The sequence below is a fragment of the Triplophysa dalaica genome, chromosome 24, assembly GCF_015846415.1.
Source record: "Triplophysa dalaica isolate WHDGS20190420 chromosome 24, ASM1584641v1, whole genome shotgun sequence".
Lineage (NCBI taxonomy): Eukaryota > Metazoa > Chordata > Actinopteri > Cypriniformes > Nemacheilidae > Triplophysa > Triplophysa dalaica.
The window spans coordinates 5,247,665-5,269,842 of NC_079565.1; the positions used below are offsets into that span (position 1 = coordinate 5,247,665).

The following is a 22,178-nucleotide window of genomic DNA, read 5'->3' on the forward strand; positions in this document are numbered from 1 at the left end:
GAGTGAGTCTGGGAAACCTTTTTATGTCTAGATCCTCAAATGTCTCTCCTTATGTAGGCCATACGCTTTATATATAAAGGGGTCCTTTATACGCTATAAAGGCTATATACATTTTAGTCACTCCTCATTTTTAAGATGGCACCCCCCAAAAATAAATGCCTAAAGGTATTAACGTCTGTGATCATGTTGATATTTGTTGCAAGTAGAAAAGAGAACTGAACTTGGTTTATATTTCAGCCTGCCTTCTCAATTTCAGCAAAGGAATATTCATTAACACAAAACCACAAACCATAAATGTGGTTAAAAAAGTCACTAACTGTGCGTCACCATACATAAGATCAAAAACATTTTGTAAACATTCCAGCTAAGCACAAATATAAAGACCCAGAGTGTGAGTAAATCACCAAAACAACTGTTTTCTGAATTAAACTAGTTTTTATTGTGAACAGGTTTGTAGCCCAAAAAGAAAACATTCGTTACATAATACGCAAAATATGGCAAACTTTATATTACCCTGAACACTGAAAAAGATCTTTGAATACATTTAAAGATAATCATTTCTATAATCGATTTTTTTCATCTTTCAGCAGTGCACTCTTCAGAAATACATTAGTAAGACACACGACAGTTAAGTCGAAAAGGTAAATAATTCAAAACAACAGGAAAAAACTTTTCCTTAGGTACCATTTTTAGTGGTTTGTTGAACCCATAGCTTTAACATGCTGAATAATTAGTGACAATACATTTGTCGGTGGGTGCAATTATTTCATTCTTCAATCTCACTCCACACTCGTTCTTGTGTTTCCAAACAGTGAAAGATGCTGGTCACCTTGCTTACAAGGTCCCTTGGCCCCCTAAGCCCCTTGAGTCAAGGACCTTCATGCGATCCTGTACCCATTGGTCTGCGGGTTTGGCACACACCAGACGTCCCCTTATAGTCTTAAACCTGTAAAAAGCAAATCAATTCCATCAAACAAATGTAAACTCATCTAAGGATCAAGTGTATGAATGAGTGTGAAAGAACTTGATGAAAATGGTAAACCCTCATCTTATGCTTACATTACAGAGACAATGATAAATTGTGTTTAAAGATATAGAGCACACTTACATCACAGCTTCGGTTGGGCACTGCTGGCTTGTCATGCTGTAGTCCCTCAGTTGTTTGATTGGCAGCGAACGGTCCGAAAAAGTGAAACAGCATTTCGTTGGTCCCATACGCATCCCTAATGCCGAGACAATACAATACGTCAAGACTTTGTCAGTTATGGTCGTGAATAGGAGATAAATCTTAGTGTGTTGGTAATTCGTTTACATATTTCCTTCTAGCAAGTTTACTTTATCATAAAACATTAATCTTTGTGGGTCCTCCATCTTACCTTCACTGAGTGTAATAGCACCCAGAAGCACCACCATTGCGGAGAAAACGACGAGACGAGAAGCAGTCATTCTGTTATACTGGATGAAGTCTGTTGGATAAGGTGAAACACTCAAGTTTAACTTGCTGCTGTGTCGTTTATGACAATGCTCCCTGTCTTTATAGAAAGTTTGCTGTGTGGGGGGAACCCTCAAGTGATGGGGAATTCTGGTTTGAATTCTCCCACTCATAATAAAAAAATCCACAGTATCTGTTGTTGTCCCACATGTGCTTTTGACCTTCACAAGATTGGTTTAGTAACAGAAAGCTGTTGTGTTCGGAGCTGTCTGAATAGCAAAGCTTTCGCTTCCTCTTTCGCTACCGCACCATGGAAAGTCATTTTATGTCGTATGTCACTGTACTTGACCGCGTAAAGGAATAGCTCATGTATGATTTATTCACCCTCCGAATGTCATTCCAAACGCATTTCTTTTTGTGTGACACAAAATAACTTTTTCTGCATTTCATTTCTTTGTATAAAACCACAGTTCATTGTGACAATCATAACATAAGTGTGGAGCTTGAGAGATAGATGATAAATACTGTAATAATAGCTGTGCATTATTTTTGTTTTGTGCTCCACAAACAGGAAATAAATACAATTTTGGAATTATTTTTCAGGGATAATTTTACTTTTTTACATTATTAAAGATAGTAATAGAGGGTAGGATGTTTTAAAAATGTGGATATTTCATAGAATATTTATATTTGATCATTTTAGATGTTTACAATATAAGTATGTTTCATTTAAATTCAAGTCATATTATTACGCAATATTTAATAATCATACTAAGAAAAAATATTTTACATTCAAAAGAGCCATAAGTTGTTTCATCATTTATTTAATTGTACTTCAATTTATTAATCATAAATTATTCAAATGATTTACATTTCATGAACGATATGAATGTATTAAATTATCTTTGTCTTAGAAAATGTCAATTAAAATCTCATTAAATATCATTGCTATTCTTTATCTTTGGTTCACAAATAAAATACCTAAAATACCACAAATTGTTAAATGTTGAATTTTAGAGAAATATTTATAAATAAGAAATGGCATCACGTTTACGTGCAACAAACGCCCCCAGATGCTTCACATCCTCATTCAGAAAACCACTCTTAATGCATGACAAATGACATCAGCCAAGTTTGTCGCGTGAACTATTGACGTCTTGTTCATACACACAGAGTTTCATCAGAGACTAAACGTTTCTTTTTCGGCTATAAAAACAAAGATATTTCACAAACACCATTGGTTAAAGAAACTGATTCTGAAATTTGATATGAATTAAACCCAACAACCCTAAAGAGTTGATTTAAAATTCATACACCTCATAAAGACTGAAATAAAAAGTATAGATGAGTTTGAGTGCCATTTTTTATGCACGTTCAAGTGTGTAATAAAAAGGATAGAGGTCATGCTTTAGTAACGCTGTGTATCAAGATATATGTTTATAAGCAAAATACTTAATATACTATTTAGTATATAGAAGTATTTTAAATATTTCACAGAAGAATACTTCCTAATTTGTGTTTGTTAGAAACTCAAAAGTCAGGTGCATTCCTAATGATTCACAAATGAAAAATCTTACTCAAAAATCTGTGCTCTTGTTGAAATAGTACCGACTTCCTCATGACAATATGCATTAACTGTGTATTTAAACCAAAGATGACCTGCATGTGTGTGGAATAAAGTTATCCCTTCATTTTCTTAACTTTCCAAGGAAGCCCAGATAATTCATCAGTAATTTTTGTGAAGTAAAATGCAACAGAATCATTTTACAGGGGCTTTTGCTAAAGGAAATATGTTTTGGGTTGGAATGTGCAGTCCCAAGCTTGTTGAAGTGATTTTCCCTGGTCCATGCAAGGGGTCAATGGATGTCTAACATGACCCCATTAGCTTTGGCTGCTAATGGACATTAATGAACATAATTTCCAGCATCCACCAGCAGGGACAAACTTGTGAAGCTAACCAGCCTGACCTTTTGCCCAAATCTTCTTTAGTAGTATTCGTACATTTCAAAGAGGTAAAATACTTAGATATAGGCATAGATATGGGTCCATCAGAGCACCATTGCTTTTTTAAATAAACATAACACCAATCACAATTATGCAAATACGTTTTTGTTGCATGTAAAGATGTACATTATAGAAGTGTCTTGAAGCAAGGTCCACTTTTTGCCGTGCGATGGGTACAAGAAATTGGTCAAATGGGTAACCACAAAACCACGAAATCTCATTTAGCAGTAGTATCTGTAACTATTAAAGTCTTGAGTGTTTGCAGTTTCAAGAAGCTTTTCAACCTTTCAACTTTTATATTTTTAGAATGGTATAATTTAATTGCAGTTTTTCTTTTGACATTCAGAAACAGGAAAAGAGTGACAGCAGCCCACTCAAGAGAGAGGAATTGAACCAGTCATATACTGAACACTTTGGCCATGTGCACATGGGTTGATTGTGTTAAGATTGGCAGAGCTGTACAGCGAAGGTGTAAAAAACTATTTCACGCTTTACTCAAGTTGAAAATTTAGAAAGCAGATTCTGGGTATTAGTCCTATCTGGGGATGGAGGTTCACTGAAGTGGATCAACGCTTATATATATATTTTACATCAGGTACAACAGAGATCTCGTTTTGCCGTAAACATACAAATCTGCTTAAAGGGATAGTCGTCTAAAAAGAAAAATCTGTCATTGTTCACTCTCGCTCAAGTTGTTCCAATCATCTGTGTAAATGACTTTGTTCTGATGAACACAGAGAAAGATATTTGGAAGAATGCTTGTAACCAAAGAGTTCTTGACCACCATCGACTACCACAGTAGGAAAAATGACAACGGTAACCAAAACATTTTGCTTTCCCACATTCTTCCAAATATCTTTCTCTGTGTTCAGTAGTCCGAACAAAGAAATGTATACAGATTTGGAACAACTTAAAGGTGATTAAATAAAGACTTTTCATTTTTGGGTGTACTGTTCCTTACTAATAAGGTTGGATCATTTTGATTATGGATGGCAAGTTTAAAGAAACCAAAATACCAAAGCATCACTTCCTCTTTCGGTATCTGTTCAGTCTTGGCAGATGACCACTGATTTTGAGAGATATACAGTGTTCCGAAATAGAACATTTTCCAACATCAAACAATGTTTAAAAATATTCCTAAAAATCTATATTCTATACATCTTCTATACGATGAATACTTTGTTATTTATAGTTTATTCTTTTGAAAACTCTTTTATGTACATTTTATGAAATAATACTCTATTTATACTTTCCCTTGGATACTTCCTGTTTAGAGGAACCAGAGAAAAAAGTTTTTCATATACAGTTTATAATAATGTGTCTTATTTATACCCAACCTTTCTCACATTTTTACAAGTATATTTATATACAACAATGTCCTTCAGCGGGTACTTTCTGTTTGTGATGTACAGAACCATAAGCACATGTTCAACCTTGCTACTTCTAACAGCTTCCTGTGGAATTTTCTTTTTGATAAACAGTTAATATAAATGTTTTGTCTTTCACGAAAGGCGATTGTTATTAGAATTTTATGGCTTTCTCGAAAGTCAGTATTTATGACATCTAGTGTTGCCGCTTAGATCTGACTGTAAAGATTCTATAGTGATGTGTTAAAAACACTGTTTCTTCTCACAGGTCAAAATGTATATGCATTTAAAGTCCTTTAAAAACAAACGTGTCTGTCAAGTGTATAAATATAATCAAGCACACACATTGAATCAAAGTGGGATGTTTTTTTAATAAAAACCAAACGTGTTATAAAGAGCTGACATAGAGAAAGCTGTTCCCTTCCCACTCTTCCCTTAAATACATGACCAGCCGTGAGCTTGCAGCAAGCAGCATTCCTCAAGATTTAAAGAAAACTAAAAAACAAGTTAATAGTCTTCAAAACAATATATAGATAACAGTAAGATGTTAATGGACAGCAATAAGAGTGAGAATTGGTGAAGCTTCTGGTTTTAACTGCATGCATCTTAACTACAGCTCTCCCTGTTTGACCTTTGACCCCCTGGTTTTAAGAAGAGGATGACAGTTTACGTTCTAAAACTACTTTTTACAATCTTACTCTTGAACTTTAATCCCTTACAATAGCGAAGATGGAAAAATACTACAGGCACTAACCTAGATGACCTAAAATGGTCCCCACACCCTTTATAAAGGTTTGTACAGGTTTCATTTTTATGGCACAGTGATCGCATCAAAGGTCATGTTATAAAATAAAAAAATAGTGCCAGAAGGGTGTTCGGGGACAGGATGTATGTATACGGTGCATTTTATCCAAAGTCATGTGAATGATTGGTTTACGATCCCCTCGTGTGACATCACACAGGTGATTGGTTTAACTTAGGCTAGCATGCTGATTGGCCAATCATTCTGCCGGTTGAAACAGGGCGAGCTCTATGCTAGGTTGCTTTAAACCTCTAACACAGCCAAAGCGGATATTAAATGCATAATGGGAAATGTAGTCATTTGTAAAAAGCACATAATCTACAAAAAAATGTTAATACGATTAATGATAAGAATAATAACAACAATAATATCAACTTAGAACAAGATCATTTTAGACCATATAAAAGCAATAAAGAGAGATCCTCTGTGGGTTTAACTGGGATTGGTTAGATCGGCCGCTTTTGGTACTGTTGCCTGAAATCGATAAGTGTGTAAACATTTTCAGGGGACGGCCATCTTGGCTCAAATATGTAAACACTGAACACTGCGACTCTTTTTACGGGTTTTTACGAGTCAAAGCAATACTGCAAAAGGGAAATGTGTTTTGTGTGTGTGTGTGTGTGAGAGAGAGAGATAGAGAGAGAGGTGGACGTTGTGTTAATAACTTCTGGGGATTTCATGTCAAACATGCAGGCCATGACAAACATAGCAGTGCATTGAAACACATGCGTCTGCCGGCAATCCATACATCCAGTGGTAAGCAGTTGGTAAGCAGTCCGGGACATTTCATACATTTTTTGAATCCCAGCTTTGCGCTCAATCGTTTATGACGGACTTAGTAGTGTTGGCTGAGGTACAATAAAGCCTCAGCGTGAGTATATAAACTCCCTAAAAAGATGACGCGAGGCCATAGAAACCTTAGAAAGATGTTAGAAAAGAAAGACACTTTGCTGAGGTCTTGAAGAACGCTGAGGGATAGACATCGAGAGGTTGTGTCCTCTCGTGGTGGACTAACTGTAAACGACGCCGAAGTCAGAGTCCATTCCATACTGTGTGACAGGACCGCTTCGTGCAACAACCGGGTCATGGCACCAGAAAAACGCCTCCGTCTCCTCGCCGGCCCCGGAGAAAAGCATCGGATGTGCGAGGTGAGTCAGTCTTTCGATTTCTTCTTCAATTGAGATGTAAACACGGACAGTCCAGGAGTAGATGGTGTGTAAGTGTCCGTATCCATGGCAACAACAGAACGTGCGTGTCTGTGTCATTTGAGAACGGCGGTCCGGATGTCACGCCCGTGTGCTGCTCTCAGCCGATTCATCTCACCGATGGTTTAATTCGACCTCTCAACCATCTCCATCACTCGGGCCTCATCTGACATCTGGAGGCTTGACAAATTCCTCCTGCTGATTTTTACTTTCTACTCACTGCTCTCTGTCTCTCCGTGGCATTGATTTTTTTGTAAATTTATGGCTGGATTCTAACTCTCCTCTTCTCCAGTCGAGACTACCAGTCTCGCGGCCACCGAGAGGTGGTCGGTCAATCCGGCCAGTTGAGTGATGAAGCTAAACTCTTCAATGTCCTGTTGAAGTTTATAGATCAAAGCGTGAGTGAGTACTAAAGTAACGGAAAAATGTTTCAGTAAATCATACACATCATCTGGTGACGGCAGTTTAATTCTCAATGAATGATGAAGGTAACAGGCGTAATAAACATGCTAACATGTTATTAGATCACTTATCCATGTGACGGCACAGCATTGCCAACAAAAAATACTGCATCAAAATAAAGACTATCTACCGAAGAGCATATTACATTATTGATCACGGAATACACACGGAGAAACTTCTGAGCGAGGAATAATCTGAAAGTAAATCATTTAGTTTATGTTTATATCTTGTCTTTCCACATTATCATTCAGTACAATCTCATGATTCATTTACCATGTTTTGTTGAAACACAACTCAGTGTTTAGTCGTATCAGCAATTTGATATGGGAAGTTGATCTGTAATCACAACTCACCACTTTCCATTCCTGCTGCAGGCCTTCCTCTCTATAGAGGATGTAGTCGATTCGTCTCCCGTTGCCCTTCAGGGGGATTTTACGCCCCTTCTGGCTGGGGCAGTGATTCTTGCTGGCGGGAAAAACCAAGTACTCCTTTCTTCCTTCTTCATTCTCCATGACCCTGTCGGAGAAATAACATATAAACAAGCGTGTCTCACCTTCATTTTATTACGTTTTGTGTGTTCAACCTACTTTTGAAGGCTCTCTGGTGAGCCGACTTCCTCGTCGTACAGCCCGCTCGTGTCCAGCAGTGTACCTGTACAACCACAATGTACAAAACAGGTTAAACAATGGCTCTTAAAGGGATAGTTCTCCCCAAAAATTTAAAACAATCGGTGGAACACAGAAAAGATATTTTGAGAAATGACTGTGGTTTTGTGTCAATACAATGGAAGTCAATGGGGGCCAATGTTGTTTGGTTACCAACATTTTTTTGGTTACTTCTTTTGTGTTGACATGAGGGTAAGTAAACGACAAAAAACTTTTAATCGAGATATATGCATTGATATATAGTGAACAGCTGACATATACTGATGGTAATAAAATCATTGGCCTCTGAATCGTTCATCTCTTCTAAATTACGCAATCCATCTTTGACCTTTTAACATCAACATCACTGCATTTTAATTTAAAAGTCTGACAGTTTTTATTTAATAGCGTTAAGTCACTATTGTTCGAGATATATGACATCCTTCTGCAATTAAGATTTCTTTAAGAGACGCCTCTAGAGACCCAGCAGAGACCCCCGGGGTATCACACACTATTAAAATAAGCTCTCGGGAAAAGCTTGTGAGTCAAACAGTAGTTCTGATATATATATAACCATTAAAGTTTTCTAAGGTTCCCCCTCAACTCTGTTCTGTGTTCTTACTGCTTCACTGGTTCTAAGAATGCAGATGAGGTCTTCCAGTACTTTCCAGAGGGTTTTATTTAGATGAAGGTGATCTTTCTGAGTGATGCTCTTTTATTAAATGCTTTTCAAAAGAAAATGTCTTGGGAATTTTATCAAATGAACGCAACCAATTTAAAATCTTGTCATGCATTTTGAACACCACTGCAATGGATATTTAGTTCTTGCTGTATAAAATATCTCACCAGTTATAATATAATTGATCATTTCAGATTTATCAGAATTTAACACGTCTGCCTTTTTCCTGTTTTTCAGCTAAATGAAGCACACTCTAAGAAATCTAATCCTATCGGGATAGTAATGTCTGTGTTTGCAGTAATGCACAGTAACGCTTCTCCTTTGTTGAATACCGTATATAAATCTAAAAATTTGTTGTTGTGCTGACTGGTGTACATTTATTATAGACTTTACCTAGTTTAAAAAAAACACTGCAATACAAAGTCATGCAGGATCCTTAATTCTATTAGTTTAATGGGATAGTTCACCCACACATGAAAATTCTGTTATGATTTTGTCACAAACTTGTCATTTTAAAACTGTGTGGCTCTTTCTGCTTGAGAACACAAAAGAAGATATTTTGAAAAATGTTGGTAACCAAACAGTGACAGTACCCATTGACTTTGTATCCCACACAACTACAGATTTGCACCCATTGGTTTTATCTCCAAACAATAGAAGTGAATGGTTACAACCATGGTTCGATTACCAACATTCTTCAAAATATCATCTATTGTGTTCTGCACAGAAAGAAGAAAGAATATCATACATAATTTGTGGGTGAACTATCACTTATGTACACTGCAAAAAATGACTTCTTACTTTTTTTCTTGATTTCCTGTAAAAATGTCTAAACATTCTTGAATCAAGAAGCATTTTCTTGATGAGCAAATTGACCTAAGAAAATAAGTCTTGATTTTAGTAAAAAAATATAAATTTCAGTGAATTTAAACAAGGAAAAACAAATCTGCCAATGGGGTAAGAAAAATAACAAGAATTTGTAGAACAAGGAAAAAAAGACTAAGTAAGAAAGTCATTTTTTGCCGTGTAATTCTTTGTTTAAATCTAAACGGATGTTTCAATCCTGTCTAGAACAAATCCCATTCAACCAGTCTTAATGAAAAGCTTTAAAACTAAACCAACATTTTGGCCAAAGTGTCTAATTTTCTCGAGGTCATTTATAGTTCTGTTTCTCATTTCATCTTCACCTCGGAGGTTGGGAAGCCCAGAGGACAGTGAAAAAACAGGGTGTGCTATAAAAGAGAAGTGGAACACGCCCACAAGCAACACCCCGCTAGAATCTAAAGTGTCCTTAAAAACCTTTAGATCTATTTTGGAAGCGGGGCCGGGCAACAACTTCTCTCCGGTGGTCCCCCGCCAGCTCAACTAGTGCACCATATGTGTGCGACCGTGGTGGGGACGGACGTGAGCCATCTAATTTATCCCTGATGTGGAGACCTCTCCAAACTCTCAGAGAAATTGAGACAACCTGATTTCATGCTATAAGAGATGATCTTGATGTTTGTGGAGCTTTTGAGATGTCTAAGAAAATGATAGCATATGGGTGCTTGGTTTGCACCTACATGATGAATGTCCTGGACAAGTGGCACGCACATATGTTTATGAGAAAAACCAAGATTGTTAAGTTTATAAATTGAATCAAAGGTTGTTTTTGTGTCACAAGTAGGGTTTCATGGTGAACCGATGCCACTCTATTTTTTACACGGTTGAATGTTGCATAAGCAATATATATTATTACTGTATATTGCATTATGTGATATAATATAGTTTACTATAGTTAAAATAAAATGTTTCATATATAAAGTATTATTTGTGTTTTGGGGTATTTTTAGATTTGAACTATGAACATGGCACAGCATCGCAATACTACTTGGTTTCATCAAACTTCATTATAGTGTTGTTAGATATGTTTATGATTTTGAAACAACCCAACAGAGCAATATATAAGCCTATAAATTGTCAGATATTACGGTTATGTTAGTGGTGTCACACATATTTAATCTGAAATTGTTCATAAAAATAGTTTTTGCTCATTTGTATATATTCATTGTATTTATAATAAAGGAAAATTTGTACTTTCAAACATTCATTTGTCATACAACAGGATCAAATGCACCAGAAAAACAGGATAAAACAAAATCATAAAGCTTGTGATATATAATTTCATCTGCTTTCATTTTTAAATTCATATAATTTATAATCCATGTGTCAACCAGTCATCTAATGTCCTGTATGTATACCTCAATTCCAGCTTTCTTCCCACTTAAGCCACACCATCTAGACTCTTATTGTCTGATGTTAAACTCACCCAGGGCCCATGGTTTGTCCTCTCCAGGGCCGAGACGACACGGGTCTTTATACTGAGTGAAGAGTGAATGCTGCTGTTCCAGCTTATCTTCTGGAAAAATAACAAACCGAACAGAGAAACGGCATGAGAAAGATAATATATAGGTCTATATTGCCTCCTTCTGGTCAAACAAGCCAATTCAATGTTTCCACTTCCAAAAACCCATGCAAGTTTACATTTACAAATCTATTTTATAAGATGTAAAATAATGCAAATGTAAAATAAGGATTGCATGACTAGATCTGGTTCTAAAGTCTGACTGGATGAGCCACAACCTCTATAAAAAGTTTAATCTTTTAAAATAAAGCCCTGGTCAAACCTGACATGCATTATATATTGAATTGATTTAATCCAAAAATGTGATACGATCAAAATAATAAACAAGTATAAATAAAAGTAGTTATTTTTTAAAGTAAGACTCTCTTTCTCGTTGTACTGATTTAATGCCCATTTATTTCCGTTGGTTTGTAAGTTGTATTTGATGACGCTTTTACCCGACGAGCAGTTGTCAAAGTTGAGGTCTCCGAGTATGACGTCGAAGGCCACCTGATCTTCCAAAACCTTCTCCTCATCTGCCGACCCCAAGTTGGCCCTCCTGAACTCAGAGCCCCACTCCAGTAAGAGATCTAGCTGCTCGCACCGCACAGACGAATCACCTGAGAGAGGGAGACATTTACACAGACAATAAAGCGAAATCGAAAAAAATGCACAAATTCCATTTTACGGCATATTTGATTTAATAAAGAACACACTCGCTGTGTAGCACGCATCAGCTAGTTTAATTTCCGTGTAATTTAATGAAGTAACGTCGCCCTGAGGTGTCACATTCTCGCGACTCATGCTGAACTTCTGGCAGATGAAGAGAATTAATAAAACCGGAGAAGAAATAAAATAGAGAGCGCATGAGCACATAGGAGCAGACGAGATCTAACATTCTTACCTCCACCTCACAAAGGCAGAGAAATAAAGAAAAAGGTTAAATCACATTTAAATTCGGATTCGTTTTTTCTGGACTGAAATGTGATGAAATGGTGAGCGTTTGTCAACACTTTATCCGCATATTGGTTTTTATTTCGCAATATCAACCAGTTGAGGGTTTATATTTTTAGCCCTGTTCTCTTATTTCACATCAATTGTCTTGGATTTCAAGTGATTCATCTGAAACAAAATTATACCTGAACCATAACTGAGATCTCCTGGGCTATAAAAGAGCAAAAATGTATTCAAATCAAGAAACCTCACATACATGTGTGAATGTCAGTGGGATAACTTAAATCCACCTCCGCGCTCAAACTCTATAACACGCACACACTTTGACAGAAGACAAGGGCTTGAGAATATCCAGAGACGGCCCTGCCTCCTTCTATTAACCGAACGGCATTCGTCCATGAAAGTGTCTGTCCAACATCATCTCCAACATAATCAGGTCTCCCTATCCTTCTCTTGCCTCTTTCCCCTATGTTTCATTTACGCTCCTGAAATAGCCCTTGCTCTAAAATTAGAACGGGTGGCAGACACACAGAACCGTAGGAGGATCCCGGAATAGCAAATGTGTCTTCGTAAAAAATGAGCGCTGGAGACCGCACGCTTTAAATAGGGCTGACGCTTGGATCGGTGAGGAGCCTGTCGCCATGGGAACGGAGACCCTGTGGGCGAGCGGGACACGTTGATTAATCTGAGCGGGGACGAGGAGGGGAGAAGAGGGGTCAACATGCAGTGATGTCACAGGACGCTGTATGTGAAGTGTCGATTTGGTCAGATGTGCGATAAAATATAGAGCCTCTTATTTAACATGCATAAGCACTGCTTGACTTTTATGTGCATTGAGACATCACCTTCTTCCTCTTTTTTCATCGCTTTACGTGGAAATCGAATCAGATGTGTGCTACCACTCAGTAGATCCCGAGGAACCTGTCAGTTTCACTCAGCGTCACAGGTCAGAGATCTGCATCACGGCCGGGGCGGGGGGTTGTGTCTGTGCGTCTGGTTTTTACTATGTATGTGGGGATGTATTGTTCCATTAAACCAGTGGCGATCCGTGACCCCAAAACATGTATTTAGCCCATCATGTGTGTGGCGCGTCATGTCAAAATACGTGCATGCTGCAGGCACATATTTTGACATGATGCATGATGCACATAGGTTCACGTGAAGCGCTGCATTAAACACAGGTAAACCTCAAGATCCAAACAATGTGATAATGTCTAATTCAGCCTAATTTGTATGATTATGATATATAAAAAGCTGATTAAACTAAAACAAAGTAAAACGTACAAATGGGATGTATAAATTCATGATTTTATAAATGAACCACTTCATTAAGTATTTTGCAATGAGAATGTGTTACATTTGTTTACATTCTACTATAGAACGTATAATTAGTTTAATTTGAAAACTTAAAATAAAAAATAAGCAATTTAAACTTTTTTTAGCATTTTAAAATTGTACAAATGTTCAAATTTATGTAAAAAAATATAATGCAAACTTGCATAACAATGCTGGGGTTGCTAGGGCATCGCTATGCAGTCGCTAAAGTAGTCTAAGTGGTCATTTTATTTGCGGTTGCTAAGGTGTCCTGTGTGGTTAAAAAAGCACAATTTCAAGTATGAGATTCAGGTTCATAGACATGGCTCTAGTCTCTCTTAATATAAATCTATGGGATTTTTCATTTTATTATCTTCCTGGTAATAAAGAAGTAAATTGCTTAGAAAAGCAATAACCACTAGATATCTAACCCAAACAAACACCTTGTATCTCCCTATTTCCTGATTTAAATGTTTTGACATAAATCATTATTATTAGTCACCATGTTTGTCACTGGGTTTTGCAAATATCTAATCAATAAAAGTGCTTGTCAACTTTGATGACACAGTATTAATAATTTAATCATATAAAATTAGAGTGTGTTTTCCATTTCCTAAAAAAAGGCAATTGTGGACATCCAAGGTTTCAGGACGATATGTTGAATGTGTGCTGTGTATTGTCTATATTTGTTACAGACACCCACCTTCAATAGCATGCAGATGAGTACACGTGATATATCCGACAACCCGTTGTTCCTGAGCCGAGCGTCCGACCTGCACCTAAAAGAGAGAGAACAAAATAAAATGTGATGACTTTACCATATCAAAACTTTGAAATGCAAAATCATTTATGAAGAGCTTTCGACACCCGGAGTGCAGTTTCTATCTCTCTCACAGTCGGCACGTCGCTCTTCTGTCATAACATTCTGGATTCCTTTTATCTGCCGTGGGTCGTCTGGGGACCGTGTTAAAAGGTTACAGTCACAACATGAACACCTCTGAGCTGTTCAAAACACCTGCTCGCTTAGTCATATTATTCAGGCACTGCAAATGTCGAATTATATTGTTTCCTATTAGAAGGTTATTCTTTTTCTACACAAATGTCTAAAAAATAAAATTTAGCCTGACACAAGGGAACACATTTAAAGGGTACAGTGTATAAAATTTAGCGGCATCTAGCGGTGAGATTGCAAACTGCAACCAATGGCTCACTCCACCCCTCCATTCCAAAGCACTACGGAGGCTGACACAGGAAAATTTTATCACTTTTTCGCTTCTTTGAATTTTTCTGTAGAGCAGTTTGTCAGTTTAAGGCTACTGTAGAAACAATATAGACAATTCCATGCAACGGGACCCGCTGTGTATGTAGATAGAAATAGCTCATTCTAAGGTAATAAAAAAATAAAGCTTCATTATGTAAAGTCTTTGTACACATCTGAAGACATAGTTATGTATATTATATAGCATTTTTCAGTAGATCCTCCCAAAAATACACACTAGACCTAAACTATTAAACTATTTTATACATTTTTGGTTTTGTGACAATTAGATTTACATTTCAGATTCAAGGTGCACTTGCCGATATTTTGTTCTCGTCAGAAATGTTTTACGATTAGAAAGTGTATTATATTTCAAGTGCTGGAGCCTCTTTGCACTGTGTTCACCCAGACGGTCCATTCAATATAAATCCTTCAACTGGCTCAATCCCAACTCAGACTTCTATTCAAAATGCTTAGAGCTGCATCACGGAAACCAACCTCAAAACACGACAGCCCCTAAAATCAGTCTCCACAAAACTCAAGATCAGCATTTGAGCAGCGAAAGATAATGTTTATTCTCAGAAGTGATTTGTAGATTTTATCACGTTAATGAGAGACTTCCTGTGGTTGTTAGAGAACTCTTTCTTTGCTGTCTTCCACCTCGTTTCCTTTCTTGTCTCCATTTTTCTGCCCTCTCTCTTGAATTCTTGCGTATGAATATTTCAAGCATTTATCCATGCTTCGCTAAGTGTGTGTGTTTGCATTGAGCTCAGAGGGGCTGTTCTGCGTGTTTTCCGCATGTGTACACTTGTGTTTCTGTGACCTTGCATAACATTTTATGTGGGTCAAAGTGTACATGAGAACACAAGTTGGTTTGGGTGTGTGCGCATACATGCAAATAAGTGATAATGAAGCGTGTGCTAATTAAAATTTGCCTGCAAGTCGAGGGATCTCTTAGAAGGTTAAAGATTTTTTGACTTCTTAGATCTGCTCGCTTAGTCCAGCAAACATTCAAATGGAGAGAGAAAGGTTGACGGTCTAATTAACTTCCTCTCGTTCGTCTAATCCACTGGCAGCTTGAATGCTGAGCTGATATCCCAGAAAGCCAAGAGATGGCTAAAGCTAAAGCTGAATAGATCTGAGCACAGCAGGTTTTTACTCCAAAATAAATATTCTCTCATCATTTACTCATCTTCATGTCATTCCAAACCTTTCTTTCTGCAGAACACAATAGACGATGTTTTGATGAATGTTGGTAACCAAACAACACTGATCCCCATTGACTTTCATTGTATGGACACAAAAACATCTCAAAATATCTTCTTTTTTGGTTCTGCAGAACAAAGAGTCATTTACAGGTTCTGAATGACATGAGGGTGAAGAAATGATGCCAAAAATTTAATTTTGCACAAAATATCCTTTTAATCTATAATCTATTGTGAAAGGGAGAATTTTCATAAAGATTGATATTGAGCCATTGAAGTGTACAGTACTGTGCATACTATATAGCAGGGGTCTCAAACCTGTTTGCAATCGAGGGCTACATGAAGATATAAAATCATCTAGGGGGCTACTTCCTTCTAAAATATTTTCAAACTTGAAACATGCATCATTTTTAGGCTCACAGGACCAAATTCTTTTTTCTTTCACATATTTTTGCACTCGAACATATATAAAAGCTTACAACACGTGCTAATAACATTTCATGATGATAAAGGACTTGGCTGATCCCTATAGGCACAGATTTATCAACTGTCCTGAGCATTATTGTTGATCCCTGTGTTTGGCGGGCACCGTAAAGAGTTCATGTGGGCTACCAGGTGCCCGCGGGCACCACGTTGGAGACCAATGCTATATAGAAACAAAAATGTTAGCAGATGTAGACCATGCAGATCTATACAGCAACATGGAGGGAGTCGCTTTTATTGCAATGATGGATTGATACTTTATTGATCCTTTACAAGAAAGTACTGTATATTGTCACAAGCCAATTCCAAAAGAAATAATTTTCGACTCTACATATTCTGATCTACAATATAAAAATGGTCAAAAATAAATAATATGAATAAATATTCGAACAATGATATGAATACAAAACTATACTGTACTAGGGCTTAACTATATATACTATCTATATATACTGTACCATTTATTCATATACTGCATCACACCGAAGACACCGATAACAAAAACAAGAGTGTACTATGCAAAATGACACAAGCGAGTACACACAACCCTAGCAATCATGGAACAATTAGAAGTACACATGCATCTTGCGTTCTACCCTTGACATTGAGAGCACGGAAGCCTCTTGAATAATAACAAGCTGACTGAACGCACAAACTAAAAGGCTTTAATCAGGACCACTCGTTCCTATGGGAAATATGTTTAATTAATATTTCCACTCCACAGACATTCCACCCTCTCTTCCAGCATCCATTCGTTCATTTTACAAATCTTTTTACACAGGTTCATGTGTCTTTGTTTATCGGAGGCTGATTTATTACCCATAATGCCTTGCTGGTGACAACAGTGGTGGAGGTGAAGCAATATTAGTAACTAACTAAAAGCTTTTAACTACACTTTTAGTACTGTGAAATAATCTTTTCTATACCTTTTTAAAAATAAATTTGTCATTGTTTTAACATCTGGTCACAATCTACGTTTGACATGCCTAACAGTGCATCCCTTTTCTTTGCCAGATTTCTCAGTGAATTGGGTCTTTTTGGCAGTTTGAGTGAATTATTTCCTTCAAACAAATAAATAAAATACTACGTCTTCTTTATTAGTAGTAAAATATTGAGTTGTATGTCTTCTTTTGGAAAATATATGTAATACAGTAATACTGTACATAGCCACGGTTTGAAAAAGTGGCTTCATTGAGCGAGACACAGCGAGAGAGAAAATAGCACTGACCCCCACATTCCTGTCTGACGGTGTTAATTAAAACCAAAGACACCTGTTCTCATAAAGAACTGAAGTGTGAGCTTTCTAGCTAATTATTGTCGGTTTTGCTCCGATTGCCGGACCCTCGTGGGATTTTCACAGCAGTACTTTCCTCTGCTATTTGTGTCAAACAAACAGTAACTATAACGTTAACTCTATCTTAACTCTTCTTATTTTCAAACTTTCAGGACTGGATCACAGGCCTATTCCACAGTTCAGGCTACTTCTGAACAAATAAGAGGCCAGGACTGTTGAGATGTATCCAAAGGGAGTCAATAAGTCTCTTACCCTTTTGAAGGGAAAGGAGATCTGGTTTGGAGCGTGGCCAGCCTCAGCTTCCATACGGATAGAGAGGGATGCTATCTGAATCCTAAAACCTGTTTGACTTTCTTTTTCAGAACACGAAAGATGATATTTTGAAGAATGTGTCTACCTGAAAAACATTGGCCTCCATTGGCATGCGTTGTATGTACACAAAACCACTGAGACATTTTTCAAAATGTCTTCTTTTGTGTTTCACAGGAAAGAGTCATACAGATTTTAAACAACATGTTGGTGAACAAATTAATAAAACAATTTGGGTGAACTATCCCTTTAATCTTTAATCTGTCATGTTATGCATACATACACGGCTTTGTGTCAATGCATCATAATCTTCGCCTCATACTGAGAAAGCTAGCCTCAGCAAAGGCACACTGTGAGAAACATAAAATATTGTTTCAGAGTAAATGTATACTACACTTTCAGCATAAGTGGGCAGCCCCATTAGGACCATATATAATCCAGCGCACTTCTGCACTGTATATCGACCAAGCTTTAACCGCGAGAGGCGAGAGCGTGCGTTTCTGAAGGCATGATATATGAGTGTTTCAAACAGGCCCTTTGGGCTACAAAGGACTGGTGGTAAATTATTCAGAATGTTTGTGTTCACTCCAACCGTCAGTCCAACTTAGACTACAGGGAACATATGCCATAAAGCACAGCCTTTAAGCACAGGCTCTAACTTCTGATTTCAGTATTAGTGAAATCGATTATTTCATCATATTAAATACAAAATTGAATAAAGAAGGCAAATTGATAATCAAATTGAACTGTTTTGTGTATTTTAAACACTTCTTTCTCCATTGCAGGATGGAACCGATTAACTACAATATACTGTATTTCTAATAGTATTTCTAATATATACTGTATTCAAATCCGCTCCCGGAGGGCCACCAACAACCTTTTCAACTTTATCTGGATTAAAAATCGATGTACCTTTAAAAAGCCCTGATATTTTAATCGGGAGTAATGCGTTACATTGTGATATGAAACAAAGCTACAGTTTAGCGTAAACAAAATATATCAAACTCACCTTGGCAAAAAGAACTCCCTTAGCCGCCAATGCATCCTCACTACGCCCATTTGGGAAACACTCATAACGGGCATCTAAAATAGGGTAGCGACTGGCCAGCAGCAGCCCGCTGTTCAAGAACTTGAAGCGAGAGCAACAGCCTTTCCAGCCATAGCGTCCCACATCGCTCAGCACATAAGGGAAGTAGCGGTGCAGCTGCCTCCTGAGTCTGTCCGTAGCCCGCCTGTCGAACACTTCCTGTAGACACAGGAAATCCAGGTTGGCTGGGAAGAAGGCGGAGATCTCGTGGTCGAAGCCGTCATCGCCATGACGGCGCTTGCGCCCAATAGGTCGTTTGAACACTGAGGTGCGGTGTTGTGAGAGAGTGTTGTTTGGCGATATGCCTCCATCGGCCGCATGAAATCGAACCAGGGATTCCCTGGAAGCTGTGCGGCTTTCGAGGCTCCCCGTATCCCCGTCTTGATGGTTTCCTTTTGCAGCATCGATTGGTTCAGAATCAGGGGAGGTTATGCTGATTTGCACTCCAGATGGATGGAGGGGACACTCTTCGGAGTTCTGGGTGATGTTGCTATGCAGTGGACACTCGTTGGAGGAGTTTGATTCTGCAAACTGCTGAACCGGGCAATCTGGAGCATGTTCTTCTCCATTGGGGTGAATAGGACACTCAGCAGAATTCTGGGCATCGGTGATGTGAATGGGGCAGTCTGACCTCGTACCTCCTGAGGAATGAACGGGACAATCTGTTAACGCCTCGGTTTCGCTTTCAGTGTTGACTGTAGGCTCGGGTCGATGGTCCAGGGAAGAGGTGCGACGGAAGCCCTGCGTGGCCAGGCTGCAAAAGGAGACAGCGCTAATTGATGTATTGGTAGGTGAGTCTATGTATATCTTGATCTGCGGTCTGCTGGCACCGTTGCGGATGCGTTTGCCCACTTCCCGTGCCCGTCGTTGAGTGTCCGCCAGGTTATTGAAGCGTGCCAGCGAGTCCGGCAACAGGCAAACATTGGCACTTCCAAAGCAAAAGCTGCGACCTTGCGGACGCCATTCGGTAAGCGTGGCCGCGGTGCCGGCCGCTGCACCCTGTTCGGCGCCATGCTTGTCAGGTTTCTGATGGGAGTATATGTAAGGTTTCCTGATGCTTTGCAGTGGGGCCCACAAAAGGAAGCCAAGAAAAGCAAACGGTAAAGATGCCAGTAGCAGCACCAGGTAGAGGGGAGTAGAGATCAGAACGCCCAAAACCAAAAAGGAACAGGGATCCTGGGAACGCCTGCGTTTCTCCAGCGATGTTGGTACGCAGGAGGCCAACAACCTGTCCAACAGCCAGTAACAGGGGAAAACAAAGGCCCAAGACAGACGGCTCAGGCAACTGAGTAAGGCACTGGGGTAGGGAGAGGTATGCAAGACCATTTCTGGCTCACCTTATGGACCAACTCCCTAAAATAAAAAAGAATACAAAAAAAGAACTACAAAGTGAACCCGCCCCCCTGTGGTGAAAAAACAAACACTACATGTTGCTTCAATGTGTCCAACGTTGAATTCTGGGTATGGTGGGCTCCAAGCCGTTGCCTGCCTTGGTGGGTGGTCTGCTGTGCTACAATCTCCTGGTATTTTTTAACATGGTGAGGTAAAAAAAACCTTCTGAGATCCAGAATACTCCAGGTAAAGGAACGTGGAAGGCTGCAGGTTCTCCTCAGCGCAGAGCCTGCAGGGAGGGGGAACAAAATACACAGGCAATCAGCTGAAAGTGAAGGATAATATGCAATCAACAAATTGGATCCCGGTAACATTCTAAACGTTTCTGAAATCATAATGAGTGATAAACAATGATAGCTTTTAATAGCAGGCACAATGTCAGGTCACCAAATGTAGCTTGTTGTTGTGTGACAAAGCTGCATTGCATCCATGTTTTTTATATTTGAGTTAAGTAATATATATATCATTTGTTTATAAATAAAATATGACCTGATAATTGACCTTATAAATGTTCAGTATTCAAATGTACGCGATTAGAATATTCAGAACAGAGGTCTACCAGATGTGGCTTATTATCCCGACTGACCTTCTGATCGCAACAAAGAGAGATTTTAGGATAATTACCATATAAAAAGCCGGCGTTGTGCAGGTGTTACTGTAAAATATGATAACTAAGTCTCTTAGTAAAGTGGTGGGGGATTTCTGGTTGTGACACATGATTCAAACAGAGAAAAAACATGCACGCGCAAACAAAGGAAAAGACGAGGAAGATTAGACTGCAATCTCACACGGAGACAATCAAGGCCATTATTTCTAAGAAAAGAAGAATATTATCTGTCTTCGTGATGTGGAAATACAAATTAAATTCGGCTTGTCCTTGAACAAAGAATGTTAAGGTAGGCCTTCTCACTGATCCGAAGCCAGTGTTTTAATTCTTTGATATGTGACCCAGTCAGTGAAATGCAAGCTTGAATCATTTTTTGTTGTTTACTGTTTCATAAAATCATCTTATATAATGTAAAGAACATTCTGTGAAATTTATAATTGTGATAATCTTAATATTGACCGAGTAAGAGTATGTCAAAAATTTTAATCATAGTAAAATTATGGTTAAACCTAAAGGTCCAGTGTGGTCCAAAAAGGTCCAAATTGCAACCAATGGCTCACTCCACCCCTCCCTTTCGAAGCACTATGGTGGCTGACACAGAACTAAGATGTTGTTGCGTTTCACTTCTTTGCCAAAGTAGAGATGTAATTTACGAAATGCATTCTGTAGAGCATTTTTTCAGTGTAGGGCTCTTGTAGAAACAACATGGTGAATTCCATGCAAGGGGACCCGCAGTGCATTTATAAAGAAATAGCTCATTCTAAGGTAATACAAACATAAAGTTTCAATATGTAAGGTCTTTATAAACCGTTGAAGACATAGTTATGTATATTAAGTTGCATTTCTGTCAATAGATCCTCCACAAAATGACACACGAAACCTTTAATGCCTTTCATACCTTTCTTTATCTCAGAATTACGTTTTTTAAACTTAAGCATGGATTTCACAGAATGGTTCCAAAAATAAATATTATTACAATTCACTATTTAATTTAAAAGAATGACAAATGAGAATCGTAAATGTTTCTCCTAAACAGTGACGTGTTTAAATGGTAAACAAAATAATATTTTTGTTACTACATGAATACAGGAACCTATGCTTTTACCGTTGATGTGTACTGTGTTCTTTTCTTTAGAAGGTCAAAGAAAGGAACCTTTGTTTTAAAGTCACGACCTAATTCTTTTATGTTGACATGCTAGTTGCCTCTCTCGGATCAGATGCTCTGAACCCATGACCTATATCATCAAAAGATTTACAAGAGATCAAATAGGGTTGGTCAATCCTTCAAATCTATTTT

The 22,178-nt window shown here is 38.1% G+C and overlaps 2 protein-coding genes across 3 annotated transcripts in view; both read right to left on the bottom strand.

The window, feature by feature from the left end:
• Window positions 1-421: 421 nt before the first annotated feature.
• On the bottom strand, window positions 422-1,644 carry ccl35.1 (chemokine (C-C motif) ligand 35, duplicate 1). Its single transcript, XM_056740263.1, has 3 exons — window positions 1,377-1,644; window positions 1,109-1,223; window positions 422-946 (listed from the first exon to the last, which is right to left on the bottom strand). Exons 1-3 carry the CDS (start codon window positions 1,603-1,605, stop codon window positions 835-837), a joined length of 456 nt encoding a protein of 151 aa, XP_056596241.1. The 5' UTR covers window positions 1,606-1,644; the 3' UTR covers window positions 422-834.
• Window positions 1,645-5,154: 3,510 nt separating this feature from the next.
• smpd3 (sphingomyelin phosphodiesterase 3) overlaps window positions 5,155-22,178 on the bottom strand; it is a 34,769-nt gene continuing 17,745 nt past the window's right edge. For both annotated transcript variants that reach the window (XM_056740549.1, XM_056740550.1), the window contains exons 2-8: window positions 18,805-20,503; window positions 13,950-14,025; window positions 11,437-11,598; window positions 10,904-10,993; window positions 7,860-7,923; window positions 7,626-7,788; window positions 5,155-7,184 (exon numbers count right to left, since the gene is read on the bottom strand). In XM_056740549.1, the coding sequence (XP_056596527.1) occupies window positions 7,083-7,184; window positions 7,626-7,788; window positions 7,860-7,923; window positions 10,904-10,993; window positions 11,437-11,598; window positions 13,950-14,025; window positions 18,805-20,208 (2,061 nt within the window). In that variant the 5' untranslated portion in view covers window positions 20,209-20,503 and the 3' untranslated portion in view covers window positions 5,155-7,082. The remainder of the gene's footprint in view (window positions 7,185-7,625; window positions 7,789-7,859; window positions 7,924-10,903; window positions 10,994-11,436; window positions 11,599-13,949; window positions 14,026-18,804; window positions 20,504-22,178) is intronic.